A 24,517-nucleotide genomic window follows, 5' to 3' on the forward strand; every position below is an offset into this window, starting at 1 on the left:
TAAAAAAACTACATTTCTTGGTTTACACATAACACACACCCAACACATTGCATCTGAAAATATCAAACTGTTTACTCAAGCAGCACCATAAACTACTGACCTTATTTAGCCCCGCCCTTTTAAGTGCTCCGCTCTTCAGGATTTTGTCAACTAACTTTCACTGAGTACAATAAATACGTTGATATTAACAAAAGCATTGAAAGATGCGATTGGAAAGATTGACAGTGCTAAAATGCTGAGATGGTAAGAGAGGTGTAAAATGATATTGTTTTGTAAAGATGGCAAACAGCATAAGGCAGCTTTAAGTATGAAGAACTTTCTGGGACAGAGGGTAGTTTGCTCAGTAATGTAAGAAAAGAAATAGGTAAGTGGAGTAATCTCAGGGGTCCCTACTTACATGCACGACCGGTCAAAAGTTTTGAAACACTCATTCTTTATTATAATTTTCCCCCCACATTTTAGAATAATAGTAAAGTCATCAAAACTATGGAATAACATAAATGGAACTATGGGAATTATGTTTTGACTAAACAAAATACAAAATAAATCAAAACTGTGTTATATTTTTAGCATTTTCAAAGTAGCCACCCTTTGCCTAGAATTTGCAGACATGTACTCTTGACATTTTCTCAACCAACTTCTTGAGGTATCACCCTGGGATGCTTTTTAAACAGTATTGAAGGAGTTCCCATCTATGTTGGGAACTTATTGGCTACTTTTCTTTATTATTTGGTCCAAGTCATCAATTTCAAAAACGTTTTTTTTTTTTTATTATTACATTTTAGTTTTATAATGAAATAAATTAATATGGTGGTACAATTATATTTTTGTCTACAAAACTAATTTCAAACATTTAAGCATAAGCCTTCAGATCAAAAGATTTTTAAGATCATGAGAAACATTTCAGTCAAGTGTTTCAAAACTTTTGACCGGTAGTGTATATGTGGAAACAATAATGAAAAACATAACAGGGACAATGGTGGTTGATGCTAGGCAGTTGACATGTATAAGGAGTAATAAAAGAATGGACAGTCTTTCTTTAATGATGACATTTGATGAAGATAAGACACCTGAAAGAGTATTTCTTGAATTTGTTAGCTTTGTGGTTAGGCCATATGTTGCCAATATTCGTTGATTGATATGATCAAAGATAGAGAGAAATACTGTTTCTATTTCCAAGGATGTAATGGTTCAACAATATCTGTACCAGAAATACCTAGACAACATCCAAATATAAACAAATGGATCAAAAGAACCTGAATCCAGTCATACAGCTGAAGCTGTATTTATACCTCAGTTTAAAGTCAGAATAGCAAAGAGGACATCAGATAATATCAGTTTTTTCCACAGAAATTATTGCTATTTTAATGGCCCTTCAGTGTGTGGAGGAAATTCAGACAGTTGTCACAGTGATTTGTTCTGATTCCTACTCAGCACTTACTAGTCTATTACATGGTAAATCTGCATCTAGACAAGATCTATTATTTGTAATTCTCCACACAGTACTGTTTGTTTAGGATCCACCAGCTAGGGTTAATAATTTCTTTCCGATGGATGCCAGTGCATGTAGGGGTGGAAGGAAATGTAGAGGTAGATAATTTGGCAAAGCAGGCCTTGAGGTATACTCATAGATATTAACCTTCTATCGGGTAAAACAGATATTAAAGGACTGATTAGAGTATCTGTGATTAAAAAAATGGTAGGAGTGTATCCCGAGTTTGAGACAGGGAAACAGATAGAATATTAGTGTAGATGACATTCACTTTAAAGCAGAGTTATAGAATATGATTAGTGTTTCCGGTTAAGGCAGAACGGGCTAATGCAGCATAACTTTGAGTAGAGGGATAAATTAGGTATATGCCTGGCTAAAAAGATGAGTCTTTAGTCTAGAATTAAACTGAGAGAGTGTGCCTGAGTCCCGTATACTGCTCGGAAGGCTATTCCATAATTTAGGAGACACATTGGAAAAGGATCTACCTCCTTTTGTGGATTTTGGTATTCTAGGGACTATCAGTAGGCCAGAATTTTGCGATTGTAGTGAACATGATGGATAATAGCGTGATAAAAGGTCACTTAAGTACTGGGGAGCTAAACTATTCAAAGATTTAGAAGTAATAAGCAGAATTTAAAATTTAAAATGGTTGAGCGACGATTTGTGAATGGAGAGCAAGATCAGGAGATGTGAATGGTTAAAATCATCACCTGTCATTAATTGTTTCTAACAGCTGCTTCTCATTGCAGTGAGAGTGGAGACGGGTTAAATAGAGAGATTCGTTAGAGTGCAGTGCTGAAAAGCAAACCTTTTATATTAAGACTGAAAAGTTGAGAAAATAAAATACCTTTTGAGTTGGATTTCACCATCTTCCACTTCCTCCTTACATCACATCATTGAACTTTGTTACAGTATCCAATGTAGGGACAATAAAATGGGGCTGATATGATCATATTTCTTGGTTCTAGTCAGCATTACAATGACCTAGTCGAGGTCATGAGCACATTAATTAGTTTTTCGGCATCAGAAAGAGAGCATGTGTTGTTACTTAGCAATATTCCTGAGGTGGAAGAAAGCTGTTCCACAAGCAATGGAAATGTGATTTTCAAAGGTCAAATTGCTATCAAACTTAACACCCAATTTCTTAACTGTAGAAGACGACGTAACAGCACATCCATTGAGTCAAATTATATTCTAGCATCTTATATTTAGAGGTTTTTGGTCCAATAATTAATACCTCTGTTTCGTCAGAACTGTGCAGAAGGACATTTCTGGTTATCTAGCCTTTGATTTCATTGATACACTCTGCTAACTTGGAATCTGTTTTTTTTTTTTTTTTGGTCCAATAAATAGTACCTCTGTTTTGCCAGAACTGAACAGAAGGACATTTTTGGTGATCCAGCCTCTGATATCATTGATACACACTGCTAATTTGGATTTTTCTTTTGGTCCAATAAATAGTACCTCTGTTTTGCCAGAATTAAACAGAAGGACATTTCTGGTGCTCCAGTCTCTGATATCATTGATACACTCTGCTAACTTGGAAAATTGTGAAATATCATTAATCAGAATCAGAATGAGCTTTATTGCCAAGTATGCTTACACATACAAGGAATTTGTCTTGGTGACAGGAGCTTCCAGTGTACAACAATACAAAAACAGCAGCAAGACATAGATAATAATAAAAAATAAAAAATAATTATACACATACGTACAGACACACACATACATACATACACACATACACATGGGTAGTGCAAATCTAATACAATCTGTTATGTACAGTGTAAATACAAATCTATTATGTACAGTGCAAATGTTTTTTTTTTTGTTTTTTTAACCAATAATCCTCTCAGCAGTCTGAACTGTCCTTTGTAGTCTTCTGATGTCTGATTTCGTAGTTGAACCAAACCAGACAGTTATTGAAGTGCAGAGGACAGACTCAATGACTGCTGAGTAGAACTGTATCAGCAGTGCCTGTGGCAGGTTGAATTTCCTCAGCTGGCGAAGGAAGTACAACCTCTGCTGGGCCTTTTTCACAATGGAGTCAATGTGGGTCTCCCACATCAGGTCCTGTGAGATGGTAGTGCCCAGGAACCTGAATGACTCCACTGCTGCCACTGTGCTGTTTAGAATGGTGAGGGGGGGTCAGTGTTGGGGTGTTCCTCCTAAAGTCCACAATCATCTCCACCGTTTTGAGCGTGTTCAGCTCAAGGTTGTTTTGACTGCACTAGACAGCCAGTTGTTTAACCTCCTTTCTGTATGCAGACTCATCATCATCTCAGATGAGGCAGATGACAGTGGTGTCATCTGCAAACTTCAGCAGCTTGACAGAGGGGTCCTTGGCGATGCAGTCATTGGTGTAGAGGGAGAAGAGTAGTGGGGGGAGCACACATCCCTGGGGGGCACCAGTGCTGATTGTACAGGTGCTGGAAGTCAGTTTCCCCTGTCTCACAAGCTGCTGCCTGTCCATCAGAAAGCTGGTAATCCACTGACAGATAGACATGGGAACAGAGAGTTGGTGTAATTTATTCTGGAGTATAGCTGGGATGATGGTGTTGAAAGCTGAACTGAAGTCCACAAAAGGATCCTTGCATATGTCCCTGGTCTGTCCAGATGTTGCAGGATATGATGCAATCCCATGTTGACTGCATCATCCACAGACCTGTTTGCTCGATAAGCAAATTGAAGGAGATCTAGAAAGGGTCCAGTGATGTTCTTCAGGTGGGCCAACACCAGTCTCTCAAATGATTTCATGACCACAGACATCAGGGCAACAGGTCTGTAGTCATTAAGTGATTTTTGGTTTCTTTGGGATGGGGATGATAATGGTACATTTGAAGCAGCATGGGACTTCACACTGCTCCAGTGATCTATTGAAGATCTGTGTGAAGATGGGGGCCAGATGGTTAGAACAGGATCTAAGACATGCAGGTGAAACGCCATCTGGGCCCTGTGCTTTCCTTATCCTTTGTTGTCGAAAGACGCGGCTCACATCATCTTCACAGATCTTCAGTGCAGGTTGAGTAGCAGGAGGGGGGTTGCAGTTGGTGTTTGTGTGAAGTGAAGGTCAGAGTGGGTGTGGGGTGTGAGATTGGGCCTTTCAAATCTACAGTAGAACACATTCAGGTTGTCAGCCAGTTGTTGGTCCACCACAGGGTTGGGGGCAGGAGTCCTGTAATTCGTAAGTTGTTTTATGCCACTCCACACTGATGCAGGGTCGTTAGCTGAAAACTTGTTTTTCAGCTTCTCAGAGTATCTTCTTTTAGCCACTCTGATTCCCTTATTCAGTGTGTTCCTGGCCTGGTTGTACAAGACTTTATCCCCACCCCTGTAAGCATCCTCTTTGGCCTGAGTTCTGCTGTAAACCATGGTTTGTCATTGTTAAATGTTAAATAAGTCCTAGTAGGAATGCACATATCCTCACAAAAACTGATATATGATGTAACAGTATCTGTGAGCTCGTCCAGATTGGTGTCTGCAGCCTCAAAAACACTCAAACCAGTGCAGTCAAAGCAGGCTTGTAGTTCCAGTTCTGCTTCGTTGGTCCATCTCTTTACAGTCATTAATAAAGGCTTAGCAGATTTTAATTTCTGTCCGTAGGTTGGAAGAAGATGAACCAGACAGTGATCAGATAGTCCCAAAGCTGCTCTAGGAACAGAGCAATATGCATCCTTTATTGTTGTGTAGCAATGATCCAGTATATTTCTGTCTCTGGTTGGGCATGTAATGTGCTGTTTGTATTTGGGCAGTTCACGTGTGAGGTTTGCTTAGTTATTATTATTCTTGGGGATTTTAACAGAGTCCGGGTATTGTTGTTCTGTGTCTGTGATTTGATCAGCCAGCTGTTGCAGCGCTGTGTTCACACACGCGTTTGGCGCGATATACACACTCACCAGAATAAACGAGGAAAACTCCCGCGGCGAGTAGAAAGGCCTACAGTTAATAAAGAGCGCTTCCAAATTAGGACAGCACATCTTCTTTAACGTTGTTACATCTGTACACCAACTTTCATTGATGTAAAAGCACGTTCCACCGCCTTTCATTTTCCCCGTTAACTCCGCGATGCGATCTGCTCTGAACAGCTGAAAGCCCGGCAGATGTAACATGCTGTCCGGAATGGCTTCACTCAGCCAGGTTTCTGTGAAGCACAAGGCAGCAGAGTTTGAAAAGTCCTTGTTTGTGCGGGTGAGGAGATGTAGTTCGTCCGTTTGGTTAGGGAGAGAGCCGAGATTCGTTAGATGTATGCTCAGCAGCGTTGTTCGAAAGCCCCGCCGGCTGAGTTTGACCAGCGCGCCTACTCGTCTCCCTCGCCTGCATCTCATAGCACCTTTAAACAACACAGCCGCGCCTCCGAATAAAATGTCAAACAAAACGTCTGAATATTCAAAATCTGGGAAAAGATTGACTGGTGTATGCTGCTGAATGTTCAGCAGTTCGTCTCTGGTAAAACTGACTGAAAAAAGATTACTAAACACATGACAAACAAACAAAAATAACAAAACAATAGAAGCGCTCCACACCGAGGCCGCCATCTGCGTCATTAGGTCTTGAAAAAAATATAAAGCTGAGTGTCGTCGGCAGAGAAAACTAATTCCATGGTTTCTGACTAAAATTCTTCACAAAAACCATTTCCCTGTAAAAATAAAGAACGTAAGTGAGAGGACACTACCTTTTTATAGTATTTAGTACTTGTACCTAGTATTTTAGACATAAACGGGAGATTTGAGATCAGTCTATAATTAGCCAGCTCTCCAGGATCAAGCTGTCGTTTCTTGATAAGCAGTTTAATAACTGCCAGCTTAAAAGTTTTGGGTACATGTCCTTAAAATAGCTAGAATAGGCTGCAGTGGGCCTACCATCTGTGTACCTAAGCAGAAATTGAGATTCATTAGACCAGTCTATGTTTTTCCAGTCTTTAACTGTCCAGTTTTGCTCTCAGCTCAAACCAGTCTCGCCATTCTCCATTGACCTCTCCCATCAACAAGGCATTTCCGTCCACAGAACTGGCGCTCACTGGATGTTTTTTTGTTTGTTTTTGGCACCATTCTGAGTAAACTCTAGAGACTGTTGTGCGTGAAAATCCCAGGAGATCAGCAGTTACAGAAATACTCAAACCAGCCCGTCTGGCACCAAAAATCATGCCAGTCAAAATCACAGAGGTCACATTTTTTCCCCATTTTGATCGTTGATGTGAACATCAACTGAAGCTCCTGATCTGTATCTGCATGATTTTATGCATTGCACTGCTGCCACACAATTGGCTGATTATTTAATCGCATAAATAAGTAGGTGTACTTATGCGATTGTCTAATCAGCCAATTGTGTGGCAGCAGTGCAATGTGTACCTAATAAAGTGGTGTACCAAATAAAGTGGTCGGTGAGAGTATATTTGCTCTCCGGGAGCCATGCTAAATGAGTAAGCACTGTTACTGCATTCCTGACATAGGTCAGACCCTTTAGTTCCACGTCAGAGGTCAAATACACAAATGGCCTGTAACATTCATAATTATAACATAACCTGAATAAATGCATATGATTAAAAATGCATTGATTACCTTTTGATTACAACAACTGCTTAAGAATGTATTCAACTCATCAATAAGCCGAAGAGACAGATAAACCCACCCCTTGAAGTGCAAAGCCAAAAACAAGGCAAACAACGTTTAAGATAAATATAAAAAAAAAAAACAGAGCCCTCTCGCTCTCTCCCATACATATCTTTAAGATGGTTGAAATGAAAACTGATGTGCTAGGTTTAATAGGTTTTTAAATGGCAAAACCTAACACAACTGTATGACAACTGTAAACAGCACGTTAAAATCACAGATATTTTAGACAGGAGTACAGACCTGAGCAACTTTGCTTTAACAAAATTGTTATGGCCAGATGAATGGGTCAGAGCATCTCTGAAACAGCAAGGCTTGTGGGGTACTCCCGGTCAGCAGCGGTGAGTACCTACCAACAGTTGTCCGAGGAGGGACAAACCACAATCCGGCAACAGGGTGTTGGGCGCCCAAGGCTCATTGTTGTGCTAAGGCAACAAAGGCTATCTTGTCTGGTTCGAACCGACAGAAGGTCTACTGTGGCACAAGTCACAGAAAATTGTAATGGTGGTTACGGGAGGAATGTGTCACAACAAAGTGCATCGCACCCTGCTATGTATGGGGCTGCGTACCCATGATGACCTCTGTCCACTGTCAAAAACACTTACAATGGACATGCAAGCATCAGAACTGGACCATGGAGCAGTGGAAGAAGGTCGCCTGGTCGGATGAGTTTTCTTTTACATCACGTGGATGGCCGTGTACGTGTGCGCCATTTGCCTGGGGAAGTGATGGCACTGGGATGCACTGTGGGAAGACGACAAGCCAGTGGAGGGATTGTGATGCTCTGGGCAATGTGGATGTCAATTTGGGCCAATGCTGGCCCATTCATGTGGATGTCAATTTGGCATGTGCCACCTACCTAAACATCGTTGCTTACCAGGTACACCCCTTCATGGCAATGGTATTCCCTGATGGCAGTGGCCTCTTTCAGCAGGATAATGCAACCTGCCACACTGCACACATTGTTCGGGAATGGTTTGAGGAGGAACATGATGAAGAGTTCCAGGTGTTGCCCTGGTATCCAGATCTCAATCCATTTCAGCATCCGTGTGATGTGCTGGACCAACAAGTCTGATCCACGGCGGCTCCACCTTGCAACTTACAGGACTTGAAGGATCTGCTGCTAATGACTTGGTACCAGATACCACAGGACACCTTCAGGGGTCTTGTAGAGTCCATGCCTCTGCGGGTCGGTGCTGTTTTGGCGGCACGCAGAGGACCAACAGCATATTAGGCAGGTGGTCATAATGTTTTGGCTCATCAGTGTATTTAATAAATGCTTTTATGACTCAACATAAAATACTGTACTGAACTAATCCCCCACTGGCTAAAAAAAGATGTCTTGAAACTGGTAAAACGCAGTAATAGGCAAGCAACACTTTCCTCACATAAATTAGATTTCATGGCTGTTATGTTTAAAATAGTTCTCAATAACCCACTCTAGACAAGCATCTTATTATTTATGTCTGTTATCACAGGAAAAACTCAATCTAGTCATACAGAAATCACTTTCTTTTCTATATAGTGCTGCAACTTTCACAGTAGAGAAGCGATGAAAACTTTAGATTCTTTGTTGGTTTTGTCACTTCTGTTAAGAGAATTGGGAAAATTAGCACAATCCTCTGAATAGCAGGCTAGCAGCTGCAAGTTTGTTTACTCGTACGTTTTTGACCAATCACAGGCTGCAGCACCCGCCACAGTTACTCTTCTCCCAAAAAGTACCTATACCAGACTAGCAGCTAAAAAAGTCCCTCCAAACGGCTAAAAGGGACTATAGTTCCTTATGCGAGAAAGTGATGAAAACTAAGTAGTTCCTCAAAAAGTACCAAAAACGGGCTTTTGTTCCTGCAGTGGATAAGGGCTTATTGTTTTTCAACCACATGAAGGACATAAGGACTCAAACCAAACACTACACATTTTTAAACAAAAAATAATTCTTGTTAAAACAATTAACTCCAAGGATTGGTGTTAAACAAGTGTTTGTTTAAAAGTCTACTGAAAAGCTTTGTGTTTGTTTGTTTGAGCATATTTGTCTTGCACTGTTAAGATAATACTCAGCTTTTGAGTATTGGGTTTCTCATTATCTATTCTACGCCCTCCTTATTAACTTACCATAACTAGGCATACCAAGTTTCTGAACACTAAATATGCATAATTTTATGTGGGCAGTCATGTGCTAATGGTTTATTGAGGACAGCAAAAAGGTGTGGGTAAGGATAGGCACATGAAAATGATCCATTGTCCTTTCTGATATTTAAACCAGACAATTTAATCTTCAACGGTGGCAAAGTTTTCAAATACAGGACATTTTACAATTTTCAAAACATTTCAGTAAGTGGTGTATTTGAAATCTATGTGGTCATACATGTGGGCAATAATTCAAATGTTATTATGCAGAACACTCAAGCACATCATAAGTAGAGTTTGATGAGCTCATCGCTGACAGCAGAGGGGGTCAGCACACCTAGGTCAGTGAAAAGTAATGTAATGAGGGAAGGAGGGGTGTAGTCAATCATTGGGTGCTCTTGATTGAGATCTTCCACTGTTCTCAGGATATCTGCTTTATACTGAAAGAGAAGAGATAGAACAAGACCATTCTGCAGTGATTCCAAGTTTACTTGGACTGGAAAGTGGCCCTGTTTACATCTGGTTTTAAGATCCATCACAGATGCATCTCCTGTGACCACTTGTGGTCTTATTTCGAGGGGAGGGTCACTGATATTCTGACTACATCGCTTACTATGTTACTGTGTTATTGCACAACTGTGATGTTCTGAGCAGAATTCTCAGTTATTTTAGTGGAGTATATATACTGTATATATGCAAAAGTGTAAATTAGTTTTTAAAACGGCTTACCTTAAATCTATCGGGTACGTCTTGTTGGTTTAGAGGGTAGAGTCGCACAAACTTAAAACTTTCTGCCACCACATAAAATGGTTTATTGTGTGCCTTAGAGCACACTGCCATCTGATAGGTACCAATCTGAGAAATACATAAAACTTTACGTGTACATTTTTGTTTGATAAATACATCTATGTACATCCAGAAAACAAAAGTATTAAATTTTCTGACCTTGTTGATAGCACCACCACTTTCCACAACACCCTCAGCACCAACAATTACCAGGTCTACTTTCTCCATGATGTACCTGAAAACACAAAATTTTTAACAAATGTTGATAAAGCAAAAACGTAAAGCTTTACTGTACCTCAAAGTCATATACTAACTGCTGCATTCAGTCATTTACATATCATTCCCACAACATTTACCGAGTAATAAACATAACAGCCTAAATGCAGTATGCAGCATAAATGAGTACACCCCCTCTGAACATAAAGATATATTTCTATTTCTAAATGATTACTATTATTACAATTCTTGCAAAGATGACAAAATTGAAATGTATTAAACATATACTTAACAAAATAGAAAGATATGTTATTAATATCTGTCAAATAATTAAATTAGGTGAATAAATTCAAATAGTGTGCAATATTTTAGTGCTTAGAAAGTCCTCCATAACTTTTAAATACTGCTCTGACCCCTCTTGACATGAAGTGTACAAGTTCATGACATACTGTATGTCATGAACTTGACATACAGTAATAATAGTACATCAGCACTGCACTTTATTACCCTTACTCTTATATCTCACACCGGACTGTCATAAATTATATTATTTTATATTATGTTCTCTCTTAACAACTGACTATCAACCAACAGCCTGAATGTCAATACAGTACAATACTGTACATTCTATATATATATTCTACTGTACATTCTATATATACTTTTTTTTAATATATTTTTATTGAATAATGTGTATCTATATAGTAAAAAAAAAAAAAAAAACACAGCGTATTGTATACTGTACAGTGTATGTTATTATTTGTATATTGTTGAGTGTAATTATGTGTATAACAGATGTTTAAATTGTGTTGTGTTAATTTGATGTTATTGTAAATTGGTATATGTCTCATCACTGTCACGACTGCTATGTTGATCGGAACTGCACCCAAGAATTTCACACACCATTGCACTTGTGTATATGGCTGTGTGACAATAAAGTGATTTGATTTGATACTGTCACATATATAATGTTCCACTCCTGGAGGATGACCTCCTTCAGTACTCTGATGTTTAATGGGGAGTGATGCTCGACTTGCACCCCACAGGTGCTCAAATAGGGTTGAGGTTGGATGACATATTATCTTGTTTATCCACAGGAATGCAGCAGTGGCTTTGGAATAATGTTTAGGGTCATTGTCAAGGTGAAAAAGTGCCTGACAGCCCAGGGTGGAGAGAGAGCGTTGCAACTTCTCTTTTAAGATTTTGCAGAACATCTTTGAATTCATGATGCCATTGATGAAGTACAATTCCCCACACCTTCAGCACTCATAAATCCCTATATAAGAACTTTACCACCACTGTATATCACTGTGTGAACCATGGACTTCACACTGTACACCTCTCTGTGTGATGCCATGCATTTTGGATTCTATCAGATCTCAAAAAATGACTTTGAGCTCATGAGACCAACTTACAGAAGGTCTGCATCTTTATCAAACAGACTTTATGGGCCTTGGCAAAGGCTTAACCAGCTTTTTTATGCTTTGGGTTCAGCAGTGTCTTCATGCATGGATGACAACAATGCATTCCACTTCTTTGCAGAGTGTGTCTTACTGTGTGAGATGAAACAGTCACTCCAGTTTGGCTTCCCACAGCTTCTGTCAGCTCTAAGGCACATGTCTGGCGATTCTTAGCAAAATTCGCTCATCATGAGTTGAAAGCTTAAACAACGGTCTGAACATTTCACATGTTAACTTGTCACAAGTCAATAATTTTTTAATTTCTATATCACTTTTGCTACAGTGTTTTGACTTAATAACAGGGATTTGCTAATACTCGTGTACCATTGTCCCCTTTTGTGCAATTAAATAAAAAATTAAAAAATTACTTGACAATTCTCTCCCATGTGGTCTATTTGTTGTCATCATCGAGTCTGAGAGTGATTCAATGGGTTAAGTAACACTTTTACACATTAACCAATTTCGTCTATTTGAGTGTAATAGTTCAAAAGAATAATCTGCTGATCAATGTCCCTCAACTAGCACCAGAATGTTTTTTACTGAGTTTTATATTGTACATTTCAGGAGGGTGTACTCATTTTTGCAACATGGCCTTTTATCATTTTGATAAGAAAGTCAGTTTTTTATTTAGTATTGACATGTTTCATTAGTATCTGATAAACCAGAGTTGCTTGAATATTACATCATACATGAACACCAAATACTGTACGTCTTATTTGTAAAGAGATAGAGCTGAATTTGTTAGGTTTCAGAAGGGGTGTACACATTTATGTTGTGTACAGTTAGTCATAAACATAACTCTTCAGGTAAAACTCTGCAGTAGAATATTAGATTTTCCTAACTTCAGAGTATTCTAAATTGCCTCATACTTGTTGACATTTTTGTGATAACCAATTTTTAAAAACCACCGATTATTACTTAATTTGATCACAAATAGTGAGTTGTATGAGTTTAAGTGAAGAGGTTCATTTATTTTGATGTGACAATAAAAAACGAGAAAAAATAAACTAAACACTTACCCGACTGCAGCATCAAGCACTACTGTGACAGGTATGTTGAGTCTGCGTAGTTTCTGAGCCATCAATTCACTTGGGGGGGGGGGGGGTGGATTACAAAAATAATAATAATTTAATACTGTAGACCAGGTTTTCCCAAATGGAGGTTCGTGAGAGAGTTTAGAGATTGAATACAGAAATATTTCTGTCATTTAGCGATTTTTAAAAACATTGACTGATAATTCAAAATGTTGTCTGTCATTTGACAAATAAAATAAAAAAATACCCCAAAAAACAAGAACACAACTTAAATCAAGCACTTCAATTTTCCTTTTAACCAACCTTTCATCAGTGCCATTTTCTCACTGTCGATTTCATGAGTGCACTCTCTCTCTCGCTGCGCGCTGCATGTGCGTGTGTGAGAAAGAGTGCGCACTCTCATGCAACTGACTATCGGTGAGAAAAATCGCACTTTTAATGCAAAAGTAAATTTAGGGCTCTCCATTAAATGGTATAACATAACCTAATTACTTTCAAGATCATCAATGCAATCTTGTTTTAAAAGTAACCTTCATTAACCTGACATTGTTTGCAATGTAGTCCCGAAACTTAAAATAGGCTAATATATAATTTCCTTAAAAAAAAAAAAAACAACAAATATCATGTTTCATCCTAGAAATATTTTTTAGAAGTAAGGGGGACATGACCTCCACCTCAGGTTACAATGGTTGCTACAGCTCTGGCTTGCTTTGTTACTTCAATGAAAATAAATTTTTAATGATTGAAAATATAAATATAGGCTATATCATAGATATCAAATGTACATACACAAATGGAATAACAAACGTTTATAAAATTGTCAGGGAAATGAAAACAGAAGTGACAAATAAAAATAGACTATTTGTTTTTTCCACGTTTTTTGTTTTGTTTTTTTTTTGTACATTTTACAACTGTGACTAGTACAATCTCTGATTGGGAAAGAAATGCCAGTGGTAAATAAAATGTATAAATATTATAAGAAAATAAAAATAGATGTAGTAAATGTTCATTAAAATATAACAATGATAATAAAAAATAAAGTGCAAATATGTTAAATTAATTATATTTCGAAAGTCAAAGTCAAAGGGGTTTGTTCGGCTGACAAAAAGTTTGGGAACCCCTGCTGTAGACAATGCACAAATACAAACATCCTTCTATAGCAAGCTCAGCCAACATTCTACACAAGCATACTTCATAGACATTGCATAATATATACATGATGTGCATATAGTAATATAAACTTCCTACAATGTTCAGTCTATTTAACTGGTGTCAACATTTTAGTGACTGCTGTGCCAAACAAGTGACTTGAAGACAATGTTTTCAAAATGCACTTTCCACTCAATTACACAAACGGTCAAATAGCAATTGTCAGTTGCAATGATTGTTGTACCAATTGTAATCAGCACACTGGACCTTTCGCCAACAGAGAGCACTTTCATTCAACCAATGTGCTACATTGAGCGAAGCCAAAATTAATCTACCAATGTAGTTGTGTGGTGGCCTGAGTCAACTGATGATTCTTGCATTTTATGTAACAGCAGTATAGAGTAGATAACTCACTGACAATCTCTAGCTACACCTAATGGCTAACTATTTGGTGAACAAGTACTATAAAGCTTGTTACATGTATTGCAATTTTAAATATGGCATTTTGGCATCTGTGTATAATTTTATATTTAATTCTTAGGTCACAATATATACCCAGTGATGGGCAGTAGCTTTGATACAAATATTGAAGCTATTCGCTTAACTACATTTCTGAGAAGCAAGGTGGTAGCTTCGCTAGTTTTTGAATCAAGTTGCTTTTAAGTATCGAAGCTAAATTTTTTAATAGGTTGTGGTGTATCTTTGACAAAAGCTACACCGCTACATCATACATCACACCGGTGTTTACTATAGCCAGTTTTGAATCAGAACTAAAGATGTCCGATTCACAAATGAATTGCTCATCTGAGTCGGTTCTTTACAATAAATTAGTCAAGCAATTTGCAAAGCAGTCTGAATCAGTTCTTGATTCAATCTGAATAACTCAGAAAGCAATGAAATCAATAATTTTTTACACAATCTCCACTTTCACTTTTACATCTAAAAGTCACATGTGGCGCCTGTTTAGTTTCACTTTCACATCTGAAAGTGAAAGTTAAAGACAAGCTTTAGAGCAAAAAAGGACTTAAATATTGTTGTTTCTCACCCAGACCTATTATATCGCTTCTGAAGATATGGATTTAAACACTGGAGTCATATGGATTACTTTTAGGTTTTCTTTATGTGATTTTTGGAGCTGCAAATGTCTGATCACCATTCACTTGCATTGTGTGGACCTACAGAGCTGATATTTTTTTTTAAAATCTTCATTGTGTTCTGCTGAAGAAAGTTATACACATCTGGGATGGCATGATGGCGAGTAAATTATGAGAGAATTTTAATTTTGGGTGAACTATACTTTTAACGTGGAATAGTGTTTCTTTATTAATTTTTTCGCTTGACGCTTAAGGTTAGGGCATGGTATTAAACAATTGCCTTTTTTATACTTGCTGTGTATTATACGGCATTGCAGGATTATATGTTGATAACGTACAAATAACCCTGGATGGCCACACACATGCGCTCTATTTTAAGAAGGAACGTGGTCTTTTATTGCTTTTATTCATTTACATATTTACGCTGGAATATGTAAGCATTTTCTGACCGACTAAAAATGTACTAATATCATCCATTATGTATTAATGTTATTTAACATATACTGTATATTGCTATGGATGAAAAATGTGTGCATGAATTTGTGCTGAGTGAACTTTGGACCGGTTTTATTTAGACAAAAAAAAAAAAAAAAAAAAAACTCCTGTTTTCCACAAAAAAACCTCAAACCCACCCATATATATGTCTTAAGAACCCAAAACAAGGTATTTTGTACAGCTGAAGTCAGAAGTTTACATACACCTTAGCCAAATACATTTAAACTCAGTTTTTTACAATTCCTGACATTTAATTTTAGAAAATATTCCCTGTCTTAGGTCAGTTAGGATCACTACTTTATTTTAAGAATGTGAAATGTCAGAACAATAGTAGTGAGAATGATTTATTTCAGCTTTTATTTCTTTCATCACATTCCCAGTGGATCAGAAGTTTACGTACACTTTGTTAGTATTTGGTAGCAGTGCTTTTAAATTGCATAACTTGGGTCAAACGTTTTGAGTAGCCTTCCACAAGCTTCTCACAATAAGTTGCTGGAATTTTGGCCCATTCCTCCAGACAGAACTGGTGTAACTGAGTCAGGTTTGTAGGCCTCCTTGCTCGCACACGCCTTTTCAGTTCTGCCCACAAATTTTCTATCAGACTGAGGTCAGGGCTTTGTGATGGCCACTCCAATACCTTGACTTTGTTGTCCTCAAGCCATTTTGCCACAACTTTGGAGGTATGCTTGGGGTCATTGTCCATTTGGAAGACCCATTTGCAACCAAGATTTAACTTATTGGCTGATGTCTTGAGATGTTGCTTCAATATATCCACATAGTTTTCCTTCCTCATGATGCCATCTATTTTGTAAAGTGCACCAGTTCCTCCTGCAGCAAAGCACCACCACAACATGATGCTGCCACCCCCATGCTTCACGGTTGGGATGGTGTTCTTCAGCTTGCAAGCCTCACCCTTTTTCCTCCAAACATAACAATGGTCAATATGGCCAAACAGTTAAATTTTTGTTTAATCAGTCCAGTGGACATTTCTCCAAAAAGTAAGATCTTTGTCCCCATGTGCACTTGCAAACTGTAGTTTGGCTTTTTTATGGTGGTTTTGGAGCAGTGGCTTCTTCCTTGCAGAGCAGCCTTTCAGGTTATGTCAATATAGGACTTGTTTTACTGTGGATATAGATACTTGTCTATCCGTTTCTTCCAGCATCTTCACAAGGTCATTTGCAGTTTTTCTGGGATTGATTTGCACTTATCGCACCAAACTATGTTCATATCTAGGAGACAGAATGCGTCTCCTTCCTGAGCAGTATGATGGCTACTTGGTCCCATGGTGTTTATGCTTGCATACTATTGTTTGTACAGATGAACGTGGTACTTCAGGCATTTGGAAATTGTTCCCAAAGACGAATCAGACTTGTGGAGGTCCAAAAAAAATTTTCTGAGGTCTTGGCTGATTTCTTTAGATTTTCCTATGATGTCAAGCAAAGAGGCACTGAGTTTGAAGGTAGGCCTTAAAATACATCCACAGGTACACCTCCAATTGACTCCAATTAGTCTATCAGAAGCTAATTGCCTAAAGGCTTGACATCATTTTCTGGAATTTTCCAAGCTGCTTAAAGGCACAGTTAACTTAGTGAATGTAAACTTCTGACCCACTGGAATTGTGATATAGTCAATTAAAAGTGAAACAATCTGTAAACAATTGTAGGAAAAATTACTCTTGTCATGCACAAAGTAGCATAGTCAAGCCAAAACTATAGTTTGCTAATATGAAATCTGTGGAGTGGTTAAAAAATTAGTTTTAATGACTTCAACCCAAGTGTATGTAAACTTCTGACTTCAACTGTGTGTGTGTGTGTATATATATATATATATATATATATATATATATATATATATATTGGTATATATATTTCTTATAAAGAAAAGTCCCTTTTTCAGGACACTGTATTTTAAAGATAATTTTGTAAAAATCCAAATAACTTTACAGATCTTTATTGTAAAGGGTTTAAACAATGTTTTCCATGCTTGTTCAATGAACCATAAACAATTAATGAACATGCACCTGTGGAACGGTTGTTAAGACACTAACAGCTCACAGATGGTAGGCAGTTAAGGTCACAGTTATAAAAACACTAAAGAGACCTTTCTACTGACTCTGAAAAGCACCAAAAGAAAGATGCCCAGGGTCCCTGCTCATCTGCATGAACGTGCCTTGGGCATGCTGCATGGAGGCATGAGGACTGCAGATGTGGCCAGGGCAATAAATTGCAATGTCCGTACTGTGAGATGCCTAAGACAGCGCTACAGGGAGACAGGAATGACAGCTGATCGTCCTCGCAGTGGCAGACCACATGTAACAACACCTGCATAGAATCGGTACATCTGAATATCACATCTGTGGGACAGGTACAGGATGGCAACAACAACTACCCGAGTTACACCAGGAACGCACAATCCCTCCATCAGTGCCCAGACTGTCCGCAGTAGGCTGAGAGAGGCTGGACTGAGGGCTTGTAGGCCTGTTGTAAGGCAGGTCCTTACCAGACATCACCGGCAACAACGTTGTCTATGGGCACAAACCCACCTTCGCTGGACCAGACAGGACTGGCAAAAAGTGCTCTTCACTGACGAGTCGTGGTTTTGTCTCACTAGGGGTGATGGTCGGACTCGCGTTTATCGTCGAAGGAATGAGCGTTACACCGAGGCCTGTACTCTGGAGCGGGATCGATTTGGAGGTGGAGGGTCCGTCATGGTCTGGGGCAGTGCGTCACAGCATCATTGGACTGAGCTTGTTGTCATTGCAGGCAATCTCAACGCTGTGCGTTACAGGGAAGACATCCTCCTCCCTCATGTGGTACCCTTCCTGCAGGTCCATCCTGACATGACCCTCCAGCATGACAATGCCACCAGCCATACTGCTCGTTCTGTGCATGATTTCCTGCAAGACAGGAATGTCAGTGTTCTGCCATGGCCAGCGAAGAGCCCGGATCTCAATCCCATTGAGCACGTCTGGGACCTGTTGGATCGGAGGGTGAGGGCTAGGGCCATTCCCCCCAGAAATGTCTGGGACATTGCAAGTGCCTTGGTGGAAGTGTGGAGTAACATCTCACAGCAAGTACTGGCAAATCTGGTGCAGTCCATGAGGAGGAGATGCACTGCAGTACTTAATGCAGCTGGTGGCCACACCAGATACTGAGTGTTACTTTTGATTTTGACCCCCACTTTATTCAGGGACACATTATTCCATTTCTGTTAGTCACATGTCTGTGAAACTTGTTCAGTTTAGTCTTAGTTGTTGAATCTTTTATGTTCATACGAATATTTACACATGTTAAGTTTGCTGAAAATAAAAGCAGTTGAAAGTGAGAGGATGTTTCTTTTTTTGCTGAGTTATATATATATATATATATATATGTATAATCATGATCACTCACATGAGATCAAGTCATATAAGTATGCAAACTTTATTTTATTCTACATGAAGAGGGTCTATCTGTCAATCTATCTACAGAACTTATAAATATTATTCACCCCTTTGGATGATTTTATATTTTATTTTTTAAATACTGAACAATAGTGAACTTCATTTGGCTTTTTTTGACACTGATCAACAGAAAAAGACTTTCCTATCAAAGTCAAAACACATTTCTAGCAATTAGTCTAAATTTATAAAAAAAAAAAAAAAAAAATATATATATATATATATATACACACACTATATTGCCAAAAGTATTCGCTCACCCATCCAAATAATTGAATTCAGGAGTTCCAATCACTTCCATGACCACAGGTGTATAAAATGAAGCACCTAGGCATGCAGACTGCTTCTACAAACATTTGTGAAAGAATGGGCCGCTCTCAGGAGCTCAGTGAATTCCAGCGTGGTACTGTGATAGGATGCTACCTGTGCAACAAGTCCAGTCGTGAAATTTCCTCGCTACTAAATATTCCACAGTCAACTGTCAGTGGTATTATAACAAAGTGGAAGCGATTGGGAATGACAGCAACTCAGCCACGAAGTGGTAGGCCATGTAAAATGACAGAGCGGGGTCAGCGGATGCTGAGGCGCATAGTGCGCAGAGGTCGCCAACTTTCTGCAGAGTCAATCGCTACAGACCTCCAAAGTTCATGTGGCCTTCAGATTAGCTCAAGAACAGTGCGTAGAGAGCTTCATGGAATGGGTTTCCATGGCCGAGCAGCTGCATCCAAGCCATACATCACCAAGTGCAATGCAAAGCGTCGGATGCAGTGGTGTAAAGCACGCCACCACTGGACTCTAGAGCAGTGGAGACGCGTTCTCTGGAGTGACGAATCACGCTTCTCCATCTGGCAATCTGATGGACGAGTCTGGGTTTGGTGGTTGCCAGGAGAACGGTACTTGTCTGACTGCATTGTGCCAACTGTGAAGTTTGGTGGAGGGGGATTATGGTGTGGGGTTGTTTTTCAGGAGCTGGGCTTGGCCCCTTAGTTCCAGTGAAAGGAATTCTGAATGCTTCAGCATACCAAGAGATTTTGGACAATTCCATGCTCCCAACTTTGTGGGAACAGTTTGGGGATGGCCCCTTCCTGTTCCAACATGACTGCGCACCAGTGCACAAAGCAAGGTCCATAAAGACATGGATGAGCGAGTTTGGTGTGGAAGAACTTGACTGGCCTGCACAGAGTCCTGACCTCAACCCGACAGAGCACCTTTGGGATGAATTAGAGCGAAGACTGCGAGCCAGGCCTTCTCGTCCAACATCAGTGTCTGACCTCACAAATGCGCTTCTGGAAGAATGGTCAAAAATTCCCATAAACACACTCCTAAACCATGTGGAAAGCCTTCCCAGAAGAGTTGAAGCTGTTATAGCTGCAAAGGGTGGGCCGACGTCATATTAAACCCTATGGATTAAGAATGGGATGTCACTTAAGTTCATATGTGTCTAAAGGCAGATGAGCGAATACTTTTGGCAATATAGTGTATATATATATATATATATATATAAAACAAAATATTTGGTTGCATAAGTATTCACCCCCTTTAATGCAACTCACATAAATCATCACTGTGCAACCAACTGGTTTTAAAATTCACTCAGTTAATTAAATGGAGATCACATGTGCACAGTCAAGGTGTTTCAAGTGATTTCAGTATAAATACACCTGTCTCTGGAAGGTCCACTTACTGGTGAGTCAGTCTCTTGGGGGAAAAAAACCGCACCATGAAGACAAAAGACACTCCAAGTAAATCCGAAAAAAAGGTTACAGATAAACATAAATCAGAGGATGGATACAAGAAAATGTCCAAGTCCCTGAATATCCCTCTGAGTACTGTGTAGTCAATAATTAAGAAATGGAAAAAGTAAGGTACAGCAGTAAATCTGCCTAGAGCAGGCCGTCCTCAAAAACTATGTGACTGACTTTGCAAAAAGGGAACTAGTGAAGGAGGCCACCAAGAGACCTATGACTCCTCTGAATGGCTGAGATGGGAGAGACTGTGCACACAACAACTGTTGCCCAGGTTCTTCATCAGTCACAGCTCTATGGGAGAGTGGCAAAGAGAAAGCCACTATTGAAAAAAACCCATATGAAATCTCTGCAAGAGTTTTCCAGAAGGCATGTGGGAGACTCTGAAGTCAGCTGGAAGAAGATTCTATAGTCTGATGAGACCAAAATTGAGCTTTCTGGCCAAACCAAACGTCTCTACTGACCAAGGACTCCTTGGCCTAGAAAAGTTTGAAGACCCCTGATTTAACTTAAATCCTCCACATAAATTTCTTGCTTCTATTCAAATTGTGATATTTCTACTTTATTCACGTAAAATTTTAATCTAATTTTAAGACTTTATTCTTGTCACATGATTTTAATCTCATGATACTTTTTTCTTTTATCTTTTTGTAAAAGGTCTATTCTCAAAAAAATATATATTCTTGAAATCTTAGCCTCTTATTTTTCTATTTTTAATGTGGCAATAAAATAGTGTCATACAAATCTGAACAATCAGTGACCCTTTCAGATTTACAGGGAATTCCAGAAAGTTTGATTGCAAGACCTCTCTAGAAAATTGATAGCATCAGATACTCAAGCAGTGTAATGAAGACTCACCCTGCTAAGTCTGGTTGTGATTCGGTGACATACACAGTAAAACGTTTATTATCAGCTGCAGCATTTTCAAGAACCTTTAACACAACTCTAGATGAAGAGTGTGTCAGGATTTTCTGCAAATGGAAGGCAGAAACACAAAAATTAAAAAGTAAATTAATGCTCAGCATGTCTCCAAAATAAGTAATATTTAATTCATGATATAGCGTCTATCAGAAAGTTTTTAGGAAATACTAGTACACTTACAGCTCCATCTTTGACAAAGGTGTGACAGAGTTTGGCCACTTTACCCCTAGAGAGGGATATTTTCTTCAAGAAGAGTTCACCTCTCTCTATCATCACATTTTTACACTGCGAGAGATCCTGTGAAAAAAGCGAGTGACAATTTAAAGCAGTATTAATCATTCTTTCAGCCACTTCATGCTCCATTCACTTTCATTCAATCACATCCGAAAGCGGAAGACCTGAAATGCAAGCTCATGTCTTGTAAAGAAATTTCACATTCCACTGAGGACAAAAGTACAAGTTCAAATGGTGAACTCTGACCTGCCAATTTGTATGACAAGATGACGTTTGACCAATAGAAGATCGAAATGTCACACACTGACCTAAATTTGCCAACTCAAAGGCCATGTACACACTGCAGCTAAATATGGATGTCAGTTCACCTTTTAGTGCTTAATCCTGTTCTGTATACACACAGGAGGCTACTGATCGAGTTGATTGACAGGCGATGTCCATATCTTAAAAGGTGATTGGCTCTTTTACCTGTGATGCGGGACTTCCTTCCTACATCGGTTGACAGTTGGGCGCTTAGAGCTCCTTGGTTGGGCATTCCAATTTCTCTCATTCATTTAATAGAATTGGCCCATCTGCTAAATAAATAGTTTCTGACCGAACTGAACAACTAGTTGTTAATGATGCGATCAATACAGCGTGTGAGATGTATCCATCTTCTTGTGGTGCAAATCACACAGAGGTATGTGTATTTACTCATTCATATAATTCTGTTTCTCTCCACTGTTGTTTCTTTCATTTGCCCTGCAGTCTCAGGGTAACCTGTACATGACAGTCCGGCAAGAGCGTGCGTACTGTTTAACAACAGCGGTTTAGACGTGCATAAACATAACACGGCGATTCTGCCAACGGCAGGTAACTAAACTTTGCTGGATGATAATACATCTTTGGTAGAAAATCTTTTTGCTCAAAAACAGCGAACACAAAATGGGTTAAACTGGTGGCATTCATGTTTCTTGTTAACAGGCGCGAGACGCTTCAGCGCTGCTATAGTGATCACTTGTCAATCATCGCAATTGCTGGAGTCAGTCCTGTATTCTCATTCAATTAAAATTTAGGGGATTCAGGGGATAATTTAGGAGTCACTCCTGAAACTTTGTAGCGGGCTATGTATTTGGCCAAAGTATAGTGTTACCGCTCCTTTAAATACTGTAAGAATTCTTCAAAACATGAGTTTAAGCTATTTAGAGACATAAACCTGAAAACCAAGACTACAATGCATCTATGCTCAAGGAATTTGTAAACTATTCAACAAAATAACATCTTTTATTAAGAGACAACCTCGCAAACTTTGGCTAGTCCATCACCTATTTTTTTCTCAAACACATATTTTATCTTATTTAATGGACTTGAAACACACCCGATGATTCAATGATTTAAAACCATCAATTTGTACACAATGTACAATGAACTATGGAATGAGTGTTTTTTTTATTTAAATTTTTTTTATCATGTTTTATAGTGAATAGTCAAGTCAAAGTTTATTTGTTGAGCACATTTAAAAACAACCGAAGTTGACCAAAGTGCTGTATATTATAATATACAGGGTAATAAAATCAAACAAATAATGGACAAGAAAAAAAAAGCCAAGGCATCAAGGTAAGTTAAAATCCAATGAAAAGAGGTGGGGTTTTAACCTAGACTTAAAAACAGGTAGAGTGGGAGCAGTTCTGATATCAGCTGGCATACTGTTCCAGAGCTTTGGGCCAGTAAAGGCAAAGGCTCGATCACCACTATGCTTAAATCTAGATATAGTTTTAAGTAATATTATAAAACATATTTTACATAAATGAGTCCTCAGAGATGTAAACTTTAATTATAAAGTGTATTATATTCCTATTTTCATCAAAGGATTAACCCATACATATCCACTGAGCCTGAAACTGCTCGTGGAGTTACTACAGTTTTGTAAAAAACTGTTAACATCAGATTTGTAAACCAAAATATTTGTGTCAGAGCGTGGCCTGTCGGTCTGAGTGTGACACCGGCGACTTAACAGAGCATGTGTAGTTTTAAGTGTTATAATTTGAGTTAGAAGGTTATTTGTAAAATTAACAGCTGAGATTTGAATTAAGGAAAACAACTAAACTCAACTGTTTATGTTGATACATTTCTTGTGACATGCACTATAGAAAGTAATAAGTAATAAAATAAAAAATGTTTTTAAAGTCTTACACAGTTTTCTGTGATTTTTCACATATTTACTCTATTTTACAAAATAACATTGTCTGACTGACACATTCAAAGAGATATTTTATATCAGAACTACAATTAGTCTCATCCACTGAATGAATGAGAAGGACAAAGTACAAATCCAGATCAGCTTTAAATCGTGAACCATCAGTATGTAAGTATGCTTATCATAAATTGGTGTGTTGTTCGCTAACATCCACTTTCTTACTAATTTCCAACATTGAACTTAGTTTAATAGGTTTAATGGTCACTTAATATAAATATTGTGTTTACAAAAGTTTACATTTATGTTATTTATTTCATAGTTGTTCTGTGTTACAGAGTGATAGCCACTAGCTACGCCTCTCTGTTTTCATAAACCCCCAGTGCAATGACTGTATCAGAAGGCTAAGACTAAATAGTTAAATGGGTTGTTATGCTAGTTTGAGCATTTATGACCAGATAAATAAATATCTAATGTCTCTGAGTTCTACATCTACTTGTGCTCTCTAATTAAGTGTGACTGTTACATTTACAGTGGTAAAAG

At 38.5% G+C, this 24,517-nt stretch overlaps 1 protein-coding gene across 2 annotated transcripts in view; it reads right to left on the reverse strand.

Annotated features, from left to right (window-relative positions):
* Positions 1–9,318: 9,318 nt before the first annotated feature.
* eif2b1 (eukaryotic translation initiation factor 2B, subunit 1 alpha) overlaps positions 9,319–24,517 on the reverse strand; it is a 40,060-nt gene continuing 24,861 nt past the window's right edge. For both annotated transcript variants that reach the window (XM_051689954.1, XM_051689962.1), the window contains 6 exons: positions 21,748–21,864; positions 21,505–21,617; positions 12,710–12,778; positions 10,174–10,249; positions 9,958–10,083; positions 9,319–9,668 (listed from right to left, as the gene is read on the reverse strand). In XM_051689954.1, coding sequence (XP_051545914.1) covers positions 9,513–9,668; positions 9,958–10,083; positions 10,174–10,249; positions 12,710–12,778; positions 21,505–21,617; positions 21,748–21,864 — 657 coding nt within the window. In that variant the 3' untranslated portion in view covers positions 9,319–9,512. The remainder of the gene's footprint in view (positions 9,669–9,957; positions 10,084–10,173; positions 10,250–12,709; positions 12,779–21,504; positions 21,618–21,747; positions 21,865–24,517) is intronic.

Source organism: Myxocyprinus asiaticus, chromosome 4 (genome assembly GCF_019703515.2).
Source record: "Myxocyprinus asiaticus isolate MX2 ecotype Aquarium Trade chromosome 4, UBuf_Myxa_2, whole genome shotgun sequence".
NCBI lineage: Eukaryota > Metazoa > Chordata > Actinopteri > Cypriniformes > Catostomidae > Myxocyprinus > Myxocyprinus asiaticus.